This window comes from Ornithorhynchus anatinus, chromosome X4 (assembly GCF_004115215.2).
Source record: "Ornithorhynchus anatinus isolate Pmale09 chromosome X4, mOrnAna1.pri.v4, whole genome shotgun sequence".
NCBI lineage: Eukaryota > Metazoa > Chordata > Mammalia > Monotremata > Ornithorhynchidae > Ornithorhynchus > Ornithorhynchus anatinus.
This window is the reverse complement of record NC_041752.1, coordinates 4,116,048-4,131,478: the sequence shown is the minus strand read 5'-3', so window position 1 is coordinate 4,131,478 and position 15,431 is coordinate 4,116,048. Positions and strand designations below refer to the sequence as shown.

General features: G+C 61.7%; 1 protein-coding gene across 3 annotated transcripts in view; it reads right to left on the bottom strand.

Moving 5' to 3' along the window:
* Positions 1–15,431, bottom strand: part of EXD3 (exonuclease 3'-5' domain containing 3) — a 241,239-nt gene that overhangs the window by 178,127 nt on the left and 47,681 nt on the right. For all 3 annotated transcript variants that reach the window (XM_029054293.2, XM_029054292.2, XM_029054295.2), the window contains 3 exons: positions 9,194–9,258; positions 3,901–4,068; positions 1,188–1,355 (listed from right to left, as the gene is read on the bottom strand). In XM_029054293.2, the coding sequence (XP_028910126.1) occupies positions 1,188–1,355; positions 3,901–4,068; positions 9,194–9,258 (401 nt within the window). The remainder of the gene's footprint in view (positions 1–1,187; positions 1,356–3,900; positions 4,069–9,193; positions 9,259–15,431) is intronic.

Sequence of the window (15,431 nt, the reverse complement as noted above, 5' to 3'; positions counted from 1 at the left end):
CGTACGGGGCTTTAATCTGGGGCAAAAATCCAGCTCCGAGCCTTCTGCCCTTTCCGGTTTCCTCCCGCGTCGGGGGGAAACCCGAGGGTTGCGCCTTCCCTCCTGGGCGTGATTCCCGTTAGGAGATGGAATTTCACCCCAGAAAAACTGGGGAGATCTGTTTCGTCAATCGCTGGTACCGAGTGAGCGCTCACCGCGTGCAGAGCCCCGTACTAAGGCACTTGGGAGAATCCAATACAGAGAGGAGCGGCGTGGCTCAGCGGGAGGAGCCCGGGCTTCGGAGTCGGAGGTCACGAGTTCGCCTCCCGGCCCTGCCGCCGGTCAGCCGTGGGACTGCGGGCGAGTCGCTCCGCTTCTCCGGGCCTCGCTTCCCTCATCTGCAAAAGGGGGATGAGCCGGGAGCCTCGCGCGGGACGACCCGATGACCCCGTCTCTCCCCCGGCGCTTCGATCGGCGGCTGTGCACGGAGTCGGCGCTTCACAGATACGAACGTCGTCGTCATCAGTGGACGGAGCACGGGCCCGGGAGTCGGAAGGTCCGCGGGTTCCGATCTCAGCTCCGTCACCCGTCCGCCGGGTGGCCTCGGGCGAGTCGCTTCACTTCCCTCACCCTCAGTCACCTCGTCTGCAAAACGGGGACGGAGACCGGGAGCCCCGCGTGGGACCGGGACCGCGTCCAACCCCACTTTGCCTGCGTCCACCCCGGCCTCCGGCACGGTGCCTAGCGCACGGAAAGCGCTTAACAGATACCACGATTAGCATCGTTTTCACTTCTCTGTGCCGCGGTGACCGCACGTGTGAGCCCCACGCGGCACCGGCCGGACCCAACCCCATTAACCTGTACCTTCTCCGGCACTCAGAACGGCGCTTGGCACCCGGTGAGCGCTTAACCAGTACCGTTCTAAAAATGATTACTACCGTCTATTCGTTTCATCCGCGCCGAGCGCTCACCGTGCGCGAAGCAGCGTACCGAGCGCTTGGGAGAGTACGATGTAACCGCCGACACATTCCCGCCCGCAGCGAGCCCGCGGTCTAGAGGGGGAGACGGACATTCGCGCCGAGAAGCAGACGGTAAATGATTTCACGACTCTACCGGACGCGCACGCAATACTCTCCGTCGTCGAGAAATCGGTCGCCGGTGCCCGCAACCGCCGAGCGGGCCGGGCCGAGTAGAAGACTCGCGCTCACCTCTTTGTATTTTCCGTTGTGGTAAAGGTGGCTGACGTGGCCGAGCAGATAGTCCCGGTCGGCCTCGTGGAGCCGATAGATCCGGATGAGCGGGTCGAAGAGATCGCTCCGGCTGTCCGCCAGGATGCCGAACACCCGGGCCTGCAGTTTCTTCAGCCTCAAGCCCGACTGTGGGGGGGAGATCAGAACGACGTCGGTGCCCGCTGAGCGCTTCCTACGGGCGGAGCGCCGTTCCAAGCGCCGGGGGAGCTACGGGGTCGTCGGGTCGTCCCGCGTGGGGCTCACGGGCTTAATCCCCGTTTTAACAGACGAGGGGACTGAGGCCCGGAGAGGCGAAGGGACTCGCCCGCGGTCGGGCGGCCGAGCCGGGCCTCGAACCCGTGACCTCTGACCCCCAAGCCCGGGCTCTCGCCACCGAGCCAGGCCGCTGCCCCAAGAACCGGATCCGCCGGCAGGAGGCCGTCGCCCGAAACCCAAAAGCGTTGCCGAGGACGTGTGATCCACCCGCCCCACCTTTTTATCGTCGTCGTTAGTATTCGACCACCGAGGGCCCCAGAACTGGCCCGGGGGGGGGGGGGGGGCTGGGAGGGAGGGAGGGAGGGAGGGAGGGGGGGAGGAGATGCCCTTGATGCTCTTTCCGCTGAGCCCCGCTGCCATTAGGGAAGCAGCGCGGCTCGGTGGCGGGAGCCCGGGCTTCGGAGTCAGAGGTCACGGGTTCGAATCCCAGCTCCGCCACCGGGCCGCTGTGCGACCTCGGGCGAGTCGCTTCTCTGTGCCTCAGTTCCCCCGTCTGTAAAACGGGGATGAAGACCGTGCGCCCCACGCGGGGCGACCCGATTCCCCCGCGTCTGCCCCAGCGCTCAGAACGGCGCTCCGCCCAGAGTGAGCGCTCAACCAACGCCGACATCGTCGTCGTCACTGTTCTGATGCCGCATCGGCCGCCGGGCGGCCGGGTGACCTCGGGGGAGTCGCTTCGCCGGGCCTCGGTTTCCTCCGTAAAACGGCGAACCCATACCCGGTCTCCCTGTGTCTTAGACCGCGGGCCCCGGGCGGGACGGGGACCGGGTTCGACCGCGTCGACCTCTACCGACCTGCATCCCCGCGGCCGCGCCGGGCACCGGGATTAACTGGGCCCAATCCCCGCTCCCCTCCGCCTCTGCCCCGCCTCCTCTCGGGGGAAGCCACAACGGGTCGCGCGGCCCTTCCCGCCGTCTCCCGGGCCCCGGCCGTGGCCGGCTCTGAGCGAGGCAGGGGCGGGGCACGTGACGGAAGTCTGACTTCCCGCCCTCACGTCCCACATTCCCACGCTCGTAGAGGAAGGCGGGAAGGGAGCCCGGGCTCGGGGGTCGGAGGCCTCGGGTTCTGATCCCGGCTCCGCCGCCCGTCCGCCGCGGGGACCCGGGCAAGCCGCTTAACCTCTCTGCGCCCCATCTGGAAAACGGGGATGGAGACTGCGAGCCCCGCGGGGGACGACCCGATTCCCCCGTATCGACTCCGGCGCCTGGCACGCCGCTTGGGACGGGGACCCGAGGGCACGGTGCCCGGATGGACGCTCTGGAACTTGAATCTGAGGAAGCCGCCTGACCCCGGGCCTCTAGACCCTCAGCCCGTCGTGGGCGGGGGCCGTCCCTCTTTGCCGCCGAACCGTACTCCCCAGGCGCTCAGCGGGGTGCTCTGCACCCGGTCAGCGCTCGCTGAGTACGACCCAATGAACCAACGAAATGACAAACCACCGTTCTGGAGTGGGAGGAGGGGGGAGCCGCCTTCCTCCCGCTGCATTCTAGGGTTTCCCAGTGGCCTCCGGAAATTAGCGCGACTCCGGAAGGGTGTCCCGCGCCTCCAGGGGATAGCTACCCGAGCCTTCCTTTCCTCCTCTTCCCTCCCCTTCCGCGGGTTCCCGGCTCGCTCCCTTTCTTCACCCCGGCTTCCAACCCCACGGCACGTCTATCCGCATCCGGAAGCTCATTCGCTCCCATCAACGTCGGGCGCCCGCTCTGGGCCGCGGGTTTGTTGGGGGGCAGGGAATGTTATGCTGTTACACCGTCCTCTCCCCGGCGCTTAGCACAGCGCCCCGCCCAGAGTAAGCGCTCGACAGATACGCCCGACGGACCGGGGCGACCCATCGGGCTCGGTGAGGCCCGGAGACAGGCGAGGCCGGCCCGGGGGGAGGTGGGATGGGTAACGACAACCGGGGGGATCTGTTGAGCGCCTGCCGGGTGCCGAGCGCTGTGCTCGGAGCTGGGAAAGGGACAACGTCCGACGAGGCCTCCGTCCCACGTAGGGCTCCGATCCTAAGTAGGAGGGAGTAGGACTGAATCCCCGTTTTACGGAGGAGGGGACCGAGGCCCGGCGAAGCGACCCGCCCGGGGCGGCGCAGCAGACGGGCGGAGGGGCCGGGCCCGGAACCCCGCGACCCTGACTCCCGACGATGATGATCGTGGATCCGTTAAGCGCTTACTGTGTGCCAGGCACCGTTCTGAGCACTGCGGGCGGGGAGGGGACAAAGGCGAATCGGGACGGATGCGGTCCCTGTCCCGCGCGGGGCTCCCGCTCTCGACCGCCATTTTCCAGACGAGGGAACTGAAGCCCAGAGGAGCGACGCGATGTGCCCGAGGTCACCCGGCGGCCAGGCGGCGGAGCCGGGACCCGGGACCTTCCGGCTCCCGGGCCCGGGCCCCGGGCCCGCTTCCGGTGAGCCCGCCGGGGCCCCGACCTGTGCCATCCCGGGATGCTCCCTCATCCAGTGCTGCAACTCCAGGGCGATGTAATAGTCCAGCGAGTGGCCTTTCCCCTTGCAGCTCTGGCCCTTCTCCAAGATGTCCAGGAGTCCGGCTAACGGGTCCTCCAGGGTGGCGAACCCCTGCCTGGCTTCCTCCTTGAACTGCGGAGACACAGAACGCGCATTGTTCCCGGCGGCGCCTCTCCCCTCCCCCCACCCCGCCACAGAGGGGTGGGGTTGCCTTTTTTTTTTTTTTTGAATTTCATCTATTCAGAGAGGTAACCGTCGCTATTCAGCCACCGCCCCGCGTCTCCGGGGACTTCTCGTGCCACTAAAGATTCCTTTATGGTCCGCTGCCCCCCAGACCCGGCGGGGACGGCGACGACTGTCCGCCCTAATGATCCCGCCGAGGCGGGGAGGGGGCCGTGGGGGGAGGGCGGACAAAGGGGCTCGTTTCTGGAGGCCCGGGCCCGAATTTGGGCGGCAGCGCGCGGTTTCCGATCCCCGAATGGAAGGTGAGGGCGAGAGCGCGGAGGTTCATGGGGGACGGAGGGGCCTCCAGACCGGATGCTCGTCCTCTACGCCGGTAAGCTCGTCCTCCACGCCGTACTCTCGTCCTCTACGCCGTAAGCTCGTCCTCTACGCCGTTAAACTCGTCCTCTACACCGTTAGGCTCGTCCTCTGCACCGGTAAGCTCGTCCTCTGCACCGTTAGGCTCGTCCTCCGCACCGTTAAGCTCGTCCTCCGCACCGTTAAGCTCGTCCTCCGCACCGTTAAGCTCGTCCTCTACGCTGTAAACTCGTCCTCTGCGCTCTAAGCTCCTCCTCTACGCTGTAAGCTCGTCTTCTGGACAGTGAGCTCACTGCGGTGCGGGGAACGTGTCTGTTTTCTTGTTGTACTGAACTCTCCCGATCGCTCGGTCCAGGGCTTTGCACACAGTTAGTGCTCAATAAATACAACCGAGTGAACGAATGAATCCTCTAGACCGCCAGCTCGCCGTGGGCAGGGGGCGCGTCTAGCGACTGTGTTCTGTCGGGCTCCCCCCGTGCCCTGCACCCGCTAAGCGCTCGGTACATGGCACCGACTGACTGAAAGAAAGCACGCCGCATCTCTCCCCGCCTTCGAACCGGCGCGGCCTGGCGCGAAAGGCACGGGCCTAGGAGTCGGAGGGCCTGGGCTCTCGTCCCGGCTCTGTCACTCGCCTGCTGGGTGACCTCGGGCAAGTCACCGCCCGCCCCGGGTCTGGTTTCCTCGGCTGCCGAACGGGGATTAAGACCGTGAGCCCTGTGTGGGACGGGGACCGAGTCCAGCCCGATTAGCTTCTATCTACGCCGGTGTTCAGGACAGCGCCCGGCGGACCGTGAGCGCTCGCTATCGAAGGCCGCACCAAACGAGAGGAGGAAAACCAAGAAAGGAAGAGGTGGCTGACTTCGGGGGAGCTTTTTTAATCACGCGACTGTCGTCGTCCGGGGCGGGGGGGGAGCCGACTCCGGCAAATTCTGCACACGGTGAGCGCTTAACAAATACCAACGTTATTACATCGACAACCTCTGGAGCTTTAGGGCGAGGCCGTCTTAGCGGCGGGGAGACGAAACGCTCAACCCGCCAACGCTCCCGGTTTACCAACTCGCCGGGCGGAATACGGAGAGGCGTCCCGGGAATGAGAGCGATAACCGCGGTATTTATTAAGCGCTCACCGTGTGTCGGGCTCTGTACCAAGCGCCGGGGTGGCCCCAAGCGAATCGGTTTGCGCGCAATCCCCGTCCGACACGGGATTCCCAGTCTCGACCCCCGTTCCACAGACGGGGGAAACCGAGCGAGGCCCGGCGAAGTGAAGCGTCTCGCCCGAGGCCACGCCGACGTAGGAGAGGCAGGACTAGAACGCACGACCTCCCAACTCCCGGGCCCGGGTTCGACATCCACTCCGCCAGGCTGCTTCCACCAGCGGGTCGGGAGGGGAGGCGGCGTTTTTTCCGAACTCCTCCGGCCGCCTCCACCTCCTGGAGAGCGCGGCGCGGCGGGGACCGGGAGAGACGTCCGTGAGGACGGCCGCGCCCGCTCCGGCTTTCCTGGCCGGAATGCAACCCCCGGAAGAAGCCGCTGACCGTCTTCAGCCGGATTCCCAGATTCAGCATCCGCGGAGTTCTCCGACCCCGCGTCCGGGGGCTACGATACTAAGCCGATGAGGAGACGAGGGGGGTGGCGTTGCGGGGGAGGGATCTGATTTCCACCACGCGATCCCGCCGACCGTGCCCTTTGAATTTTCACCATCCGTTCGGTCGCCGTTACCGATTCTTATCCTCTCCCTCCGTAAAAACCACAGTAATAATGATGTCGGTATCTGTTAAGCGCTCACTACGTGCAGCGCGCTGTTCTAAGCGCGGGGGGGGGGGGGGGGGGGGGGATACAGGGTCATCGGGCCGTCCCACGTGAGGCTCGCCGTTCATCCCCATTTTCCAGATGAGGTAACCGGGGCACAGAGAAGTTACGCGACTCGCCCGAGGTCACACAGCTGACGAGCGGCAGAGCCGGGAGTCGAACTCATGACCTCTGACTCCGAAGCCCAGGCTCCTTTCCACTGAGCCACGCCGCTTCCCTAATCCGAGGGGAGGGGTGGGACATAATAATGAGAATACTAATAACTGTGGCATCTGGTGAGCGCCTACTAGGTGCCAGGCACCGTACTAAGCGCTGGGGTAGATATAAGACCATCAGGTGGGGCCCCGTCCCTGTCCCACGTGGGGCTCACGGCCTCAGTCCCCGTTTTCCAGACGAGGGAACCGAGGCCCGGAGAAGGGAAGCGACTTGCCCCAAGTCACCCAGCAGACGCGTGGCGGAGGCGGCATTAGAACCCAGGCCCTTCCGACTCCCAGGACCGGGCTCTATCTACGAGGCCACGCCGCTCTGGATTCCAAGGTCCCAGGAATCTTGCGATCGAAGAGGGGGGAAGAGGACCCGATGGGCGTCCGCCAGCGGGTAAACGTCCGGACGCCGCCTCCCCCCGCCCTACGGACAAGGGAGTGGGCCTGGGATCCGCTGGGTAGGCTCAGCGGCAACAGCCCGGGCTTGGGAGTCGGAGGTCGTGGGTTCTAATCCCGGCTCGGCCGCTCTGTGACCCTGGGCAAGTCACTTCGCTTCTCCGGGCCTCGGTTCCCTCGTCTGGAAAACGGGGATGAGGACTGGGAGCCCCACGTGGGAAACCCGGTGACCTCGTATTTCACCCCAGGGCTTAGAATGGCGCCCGGCACACAGTGAGCGCTTAACGAATACCATCACTATTACGTTTAGGGGGGCGGGGGGGAGGGGGAAGAGGAGAAAAGTATGTCCTACCGCTAGAAGGATCACGCGCTTGCTTCTGCCGTAGCGGGGACGGTTTGGGCCACCCGTTTCTTCCCTTTTCAGGGAAACCGCATGGCCTAGTGGAAAGAGCCCGCTAGGGAGTTGGACGACCTGGGTTCCACTCCTGGCTCCTGCGACTTGCCCGCCGCGTGACCTCGGGCGAGTCACTCCGCTGCTCTGGGCCTCAGTCGCCTCATCTGCGAAATGGGGATTCGATACCCGTTCTTCCTCCCGCTTAGACCGGAGGCCAGTCCTCTAGACGGGAAGCACGCTGCGCGCAGGGAACGTGTACGTTGCTCGTTTTATCGTACCCTCCCGGGGGCTTAGGGCTCATTCTGCGCCGAGTTAAGCGCTCAGTAAACACGACTGAATTAAACGAACCAATACGGGACAGGGACTGTGTCCAACCAGGTGAACCTGTACCCCTCCCCGGCGGTCAGACCACCGCTCGACAAAGCGTAGAGGACGAGATTCCGGTATAGGGGACGGGCTTCGCAGATACCGTAATAATTCAATAATCCCCATCAGGCTCCACCTCCCTGAGAACAGTTCACCGTTCACCTTTAGAGAAGCAGCGTGGTTTAGTCGCGGAGCCCGGGCCCGGGAGTCAGAGGACCTGGGTTCTGAGCCCGGCTCGGCCGCCGTTTGACCTTAGGAAGGTCGCCTCACTTCTCTTTGCCTCAATTCCCTCATCTGGAAAATGGGGATTTAGAGCGGGAGCCCCACGTGGGACAGGGACTGTGCTGACCCTGTATGTGTCCCTGTGCTTAGAACAGGGGTTGGCACGTAGTAAGGGCTTAAGAAATACAAGAACGATGATAATTCTGGAAGGGCAAAGACTCAGCCCGCCCTCTCACATCCCACTTCCTGGCCTAAAAACAGCATCGATCCAAAAAGAAGCCCAGAGGACTCTCAGAGGGTTCGGTCACCTCTCCGAATGGGCTGTTTATTCCCTTCCCACCGGACTGGGATCAGGCTACGAGTCTCAACTTGACCGTCTGCCCTCTACTGTAAACTGAAGCCCGCGGGGGCCCCTCTTCTTTCACGGATTTCCCTGGAAAAGCATTTCTCTACGGCACGTTCTCTCACACTGTAAAATGGGACACGGGGAAGAGAAAAAAAAAAAAAAAAAATGTACAAATTAGAGTCGCATAGTTCAGTGGTTTCTGGAAGGGTACGCGTCCCGTCAGGCCAGACATGTGGTTTTGAAATTTTCCAAGATGAGCGGAGTCCAGGTTTGGGAGCGTCGTGGAGCCGGACGGGGTTGAACTCACGGCCGGGACGGGGCGGGAGGGGCAGCACCCCGATCGCTACCGCCCCCGGGCGGAAGGCGTTCCGGATCCGAGGGAGGGGGCGCCGCCAGCCTAGGGGGTAGAGCCCGGGCCCGGGAGTCAGAAGCACCCGGGTTCCCCTCCCGGCTCCGCTCCTAGGCCGCCGCGTGACCTCGGGCGAGTCGCTTCGCTACCCTGGGCCTCAGTTCCCTCAACTGTACAACGGGGATTAAGACCGTGAGCTCCGTGAGGGACGCGGATTGGGTCCCACGCTGTAATGATGACGATAACAACGTTGGTATTTGTTGAGCGCTTACTAAGCGCCGGGGTGGACACAAGGGAAATCAGGTTGTCCCTCACGAGGCTCCCGGTCTTCATCCCCATTTTACGGACGAGGGAACCGAGGCGCAGAGAAGTTAAACGACTTGCCCGCAGTCACGCAGCTGACAAGTGGCAGAGCTGGGATACCCTGCATCTACCTCGGCGCTTCTTCCGGGCCGGGCACCTAGGAAGCGCTTGACGAGTACCCTTGGGGAGAAAAGGGGGTTGATCTGAGCTGACTGAGACTGACCGACCGACGGACCGACGGACCGACTGACTGACACAGCCGGGGCACCGGAGCGGCTCTCTCCATGGGGCCACGTGCCAAGAGAACGGTTCCCGACAGAGGGACTTACCTTCTGCATCTCTTTCTTTATCCAGAAGGTCTGTAGGGTTTTCATCAACCGGAGCGGGTCCTGGCCTAGAGACGCAAGTGCGGGCGCGGGGTCGGGGGGAGAACAGGGGGAAGAGAAAACGAAAACTGAATTACTGCTTCGGTCCGGGCAGCCGGGACAGAGTGAAGCGCTGTCGCGGCGGGCAAAGAACGGAGCATTTTGAGACACGCTTTGGGAAACCGTTAATTCTCTACCAGTCAGGACTGAGGGTCTCAAACCCGTCCCCCGCCCCCCGTCCCGGAACCCAACCGAAAACCGATACCAGACGGCACCCGTGCGCTACTCGGACGGGAACAGGAGAGGGCAGCGTGGCCTACTGGGAAGAGCCCGGGAGCCAGAGGATCCGGGTTCCAATCCCGACTCCACCCCTCGCCCGCCGCGTGACCTTGGACGAGTCACTTCACTTCCCTGAGCCTCCGTTCCCTCATCGGCGAAGCGGGGCTGGAGACCGTGAGCCCCGTGCGGGACGGGGACTGTGTCTAACCTGGATAGCTTATCTCTACCCCAGGGCTTAGTACACTCAGTACACACTGGACTGATATCATAAAATGCAATCGTTTATTATAAACGACTCATTTAATAACGGTGCTATCTGTTAAGCGCTCACTACGTGCCGAGCACCGTTCTGAGCGCTGGGGGAGATACAGGGTCATCGGGTCGTCCCAGTTTTAATCCCCACTTCCCAGACGAGGGAACCGAGGCACCGAGGAGCCAAGTGACTCGCCCACAGTCCCACGGCCGACGAGCGGCAGGGCCGGGAATCGAACCCATGACCTCTGACTCCGAAGCCCAAGCTCTTTCCACTGAGCCACGATTTATTCACATGAATCTCTGTCTCCCCCTCCAGGCCGTAAGCTCGGGGCAGGGACCGAGTCCGCTAATCCTGCGGTACTGTCCTCTCCCGAGCGCTCAGAAAAGTGCTCTGCGCGTATTAAGCGCTCGCAAAAGGCCAGCGATGGGTTGATACAAGGTTTTAAAAGGCGGGGGGAGACAGGATGGTTACTGAACCACTCCAGGAAAAGCTCCCAGGACGTATACGCCGTCGAATCGGCTGGGCCCCGGACGCTAACGGTCCTCGTCGCCCTCTCCCGTTGAGGTCCCGGGATGTCCGGAGATAGAAAACCACACGGCCCTTGAGCGCGACCCATCCCGCCGCCGAGGGGTGAGTTGCTGGCTCCCAAAAAAGGGACTACGGCCGCCGCTTTCGGGACCGTGTCCAACCCGATTCGCTTCTATCTACCCCAGGGCTTCCCACGGTGCACAGTCAGCCCTTAACAAATATCGCCATTATTAATTATCATCACTTCGCTTCTCCGTGCTTCGGTCTCCTCGGCTGCAAACTGGGGATTAAACACCTCTTCTCCCTCCTAATTGGACCGTGAGCCCCAAAGGTGCACAATTCTTCCGTATCTGCCCCAGCACTCAGAACAGCGTTTGACGCCTCTAGACTGTAAGCTGGCCGTGGGTCGGGACCGTGTATGTCCGTCGTGATACTGTCCTCTCCCAGGAGGTCCGTACAAAGCTTTGCGCGCCGTAAGTGCTCAATGAATACGACCGAACGAATGAATCGATACGCTACGCGCTTACCGAATACCACAGAACTATTCAGTCCCATATCCGGCTCCATATAAGCCCGACGACATCAGCGAATACGATTTTTACGTTTTCAGTTGCGACCGATTTTTCCTCCGCTTCCCAGCGGCCAACGGTTTATCGGCTCTCCTCCCGACCTCCCCACGCCGGGGCCCCGCTGCCGGGCCTCGGAAGCCCCCGGATTTGGACTCCGGAGTTGGGAAACCGGCCCGGAGACCCGTCCGAGAGCCCTTCTCTCCTCCCGTTCTCAGCCGAGCCGTTCGGGACGGGTTCGGGGTCCGACGGAAGCGGCTCCCCCGGGGCGGGGAGGGGGGCTTCGCGGTGTCAACTGACAGGGCCGGGCGGTCTCCCGTCGCCAAACTCCGACCCGGGACTTGGCCGATCGTTGCTGAAGACGCTTGGCAAGGAAATCCATCTTCTAATTGAAGCCGCTTGTGCCGTCCGCGACGGGAACGTCGGAAGTCAAGTCCCGGAGGGGAAACTGTCCAAGGAAAATCTCGCAACGGTTTGTCTTTGTGTCAAGAGTCATTAAACGCCACACGGCTGGGGGCGAAGGGGGGGAGGGGGGGGGGGGGGGCCCGTCTTTCGTTTCGTTAAATCAAAATATACCGTGAGAAGAAGACACGAGGAGCGGCGTGGCTTAGCGGAAAGGGCGCCGACCCGGGAGCCAGAGGACCCGGGTTCTAACTCCGGCTCCGCCACTCGCCTGCTCTGTGACCTTGGGCAAGTCACTTCACTTCCTCCGGGCCTCCGTCACCTCGTCTCTAAAGTGGGGACTCGATGCCCGTTCCCTCTCCTCAGAAGGCCGGGAGCCGCACGTGGGACGGGATCCGTGTCAGGTCTGAATATCTTTTAACGCCCCCCCACCCCAGAGCTTGCTACGGGGCTGGGCAATCGATTAATCGATCGGTCGGGTTTACTGAGCGCTCCCTGCGCGAAGCGCTCGGGACGGTCCGAAGCACCGGGGGCGGCGGACACGTGTCCCGCCCACGACGAGCTTCCAGTCCAGGGGACGGTCAAGCCGGCCCGCTCCGGTTTCGAGAGTAAACGGGGAGGACTCGGGGGCTCTCCCTGGTTACGGGGCCGGCTGACGCACATCTCCAACAATTACTCCTTTCCTGTTCGTATGACATAAGAGAAACAGGATGCCGAGAGGTGCTTATCTGAACGAACGAGATAAGCAAGTTATTGGACATTTGCGAAAGCTGGGAGATTTCGGCAACGGGAGGCGGAGGTTATCTGAAATGATGTATAAGAAGCCAGGCCAGAAAAAGTGGATCTTCTCACCCATCGCCTCGTTAACCCGTCGCTGTGAGGTCCCCGTAACGACGACAAAAATAACTGAGGTACTTGCCGGGCGCTTACTACGCGCCCGGTACCGTGCCGAGCGCTGGGGCGGACAGAAGCAATCCGGGTTGGACACGGTCCCTGTCCCCCAGAGGGCTCACGGTCCTCAGTCCCCATTTTACAGACCGTAAATTTGAAGTCCCTTTGCCCACGGTCTCACGGCAGACGAGTGGCCGCGCCGGGATCAGAACCCAAGACCCTCTGACTCCCGGGCCCGGGGTCTATCCGCTATACCGGGCTGCTTCTCTCTTTGTGGCGCTAAGCCACCACGGTGAGGAGAAACAAAAATTGGATGAAACTACAGTGTCCCAAGTGGAAAGCGCAGCTCCAAATATGAAAAGGTGGGGGTTTTTAAGAGGCAATTTGTGCGCTGGGGGGTGGGAGGGAGAAAGCGACCCAGAAGGGGAGAAAGAGAGGGAAGAAAAGGAGAGAGGGAAAGAGCGAGACGGAGACGGGGCTGAGAAAAGATCAGGAAGGATGCAGCAGATAGAACCCCCGGTGTAATTTTATCAGTCAACCCGGGCATTTTTTGCGTGTCGGTGTTTTATGGGAGAAAAGGGGATTAAGACCGTGAGCCCCACGTGGGACAGGGACCGTGTCCCACCCGATTAGCTCGCCTCGGACTCCGGCACTCAGTACGGGCCCGGGCACGAGGCTAAGTGCTTAACAAATAGCATAAAATAAAAAGGTCAGTGCTGGAAATGGACTGGGCTTTCCAGGCGTCCGGCTGCAGTGAGCGTTTAAGGACGCTCCCTGACCTCTCTGCGTGTCCACTGTAGGTTCTGGGGGACACCCCGCCCCCGGCCTCCGCCAACCGCAAAGTTTGAGAATCACCCGGCCCGCACCCCTCGGTTTGAGGATTCCTGGGTTTGCGGGTTTGGAGCGAGCCGGGATTCCTAGGGAGGAAGGCAGCAGTCTCATTTCTAGGTGGGGGGAAACGGGACGATTAACAGGGCGCAGAGGTTCGACCCTGTGGGAGTTTAGGAGGCAAAGGTGTTGTAAATGCACGGGCCGGGCTTCTATGAGAAGCAGGGTGGCTCAGGGGCAAGAGCCCGGGCCTGGGAGTCAGAGGTCACGGGTTCCAATCCCAGCTCCGCCACTTGTCCGCTGTGTGATTCTGGGCAAGTCACGTAACATCTCTGTGCCTCGGTTACCTCATCTGCAAAATGGGGATGAAGACTGTGGGCCCCCCGGGGGACCACCTGATTACCTCGTTTCTACCCCAGCGCTTAGAACGGTGCTTGGCACATAGCAAGCGCTTGGCAAATGCCGTGATTATTATTACTGCTATTCTACTTGGCCAACACCCAGCCCTTCCTCAATCCCACGGAACAGAAGACAGTTTGACTTGACCTTCGTGATGGATTTATTTCTATTAGTGGCTGGCTCCCCCTTCTAGACTGTAAACCCGTTGTGGGTAGGGAATGGGTGGGCCTCTTGTTAGAGTGGACTCTTCCAATCGCCTGGTACGGTGCTCTGCACAGGGTAAGCGCCCCGCAAAGACGACTGAACGAGTGAAAATGAAATGCTCTTGCGCCAGAGTCCTGGAATCAAACAGAAAAGTTCACTCCACCCCGTCCCGTGACAGGACCTCTCGGCCTCATAATTTGAAGTAATAATAATGACGACGATAGGATTTATTAAGCATCTTATCATGTGCCAAGCATGAAAAGATCCAAGTCTGGTCCCACGCGGAGCTCTCAGTCGAATGTGACGATAAGGATGACGGTGGTATTTGTTAAGCGCTTACTATGCGCCGAGCACTGTTCTAAGCGCTGGGGCAGACACCGGGGAATCAGGTCGTCCCATGTGGGGCTCCCGGTCTTCATCCCCATTTTACAGATGAGGGAACCGAGGCACAGAGAAGTGAAGTGACTTGCCCGCAGTCACGCAGCCGACGAGTGGCGGAGTGACAAGTAGAAGGGAAAGCACGTTCCGGATCCCCATTTTACGGAAGGGGGAAAGGAGGCCCAAAGGAAGTGAAGCGACTTGCCCAGGGTCACACAGCGGGCGCGCGACGGAGCCGGCATTACAACCCGGGTCCTCCGCCTCCCAGGCCTGCGCTCTTCCCACTGGGCCACGTTGTTCTACTGGGTGCGGAGCACTGTACGAAGTGCTCGGGGGAGCGTGCTGCGATAATTACTGAATTAATCTACATCAGTGGGATAAACGGAATCAGTGTAGGAGTTAGCAAAGAGGCGGCAGGCCTGCGGGCCACCAGATCATCTAGATCTTCATTAGACCGTGCGCCCGTCAAAGGGCAGGGACCGTCTCTATCTGTTGCCGATCTGTCCGTTCCAAGCGCTCGGTACAGTGCTCTGCGCAGAGTAAGCGCTCGAGAAACACTATTGAATGAATCTCGCCCCCTCCTACCTCACTTCACTTTCAACTCATTCATTCAACAGTATTTATCGAGCGCTTACTACGTGCAGAGCACCGTACCGAGCGCTTGGAACGAACGAGTCGGCAACGGACGGAGGCGGTCCCTGCCGCCCGACGGGCTCGCGGTCCGATCGGGGGAGCCGGACCGACGAGGACGATGGCGATAAACAGAGTCGAGGGGAAGGACGTCTCGTAAAAACGATGGCAACTACGTTCCCCCCGAAAGCCGGCCCGCACGCTCCGCTCCTCTAATGCCAACCTTCTCACCGGGCCTCCGGCTCGTCCGCCTCGCCACCGACCTCCCGCCCAGCTCCCGCCTCCGGCCCGCAACGCCCTCCCTCTTCAAATCCGACATCCAATGACTCCCCTCACTTTCGGAGCCTTAGTCGAAGGCCCGTCTCCTCCGAGACGCTTTCCCCGATTAGGCTCTCCTTCCCTCTTCTTCCACTCCCGTCTGCGTCGCCCTGGGACTTGAATTCGTTCCCTTTCTTCACCCCTCCCTCAACCCCGCAGCAGTTACGTGTCTCTTACCGATTTCTATTAATGTCCTTTCCCCCCCCTCAAGACTCTAAGCTCGGTGCGGACAGGGGACACATCGCCCGACTCTTTTACACCGGACTTAGCTTTCAGTCCAGCGCTCTGCACACGGTAATCATAACGTTGGTATCCGCTGAGCGCTTACTATGTGCGGAGCGCCGTTCTAAGCGCCGGGGGAGACGCGGGGGAATCGGGTTGGCCCACGCGGGGCTCGCGGTCTTAATCCCCATTTTCCAGATGAGGGAACCGAGGCCCAGAGAAGTGAAGCGACTCGCCCACAGTCCCGCAGCTGACAAGTGGCAGAGCTGGAACTCATGACCTCTGACTCCAAAGCCCGTGC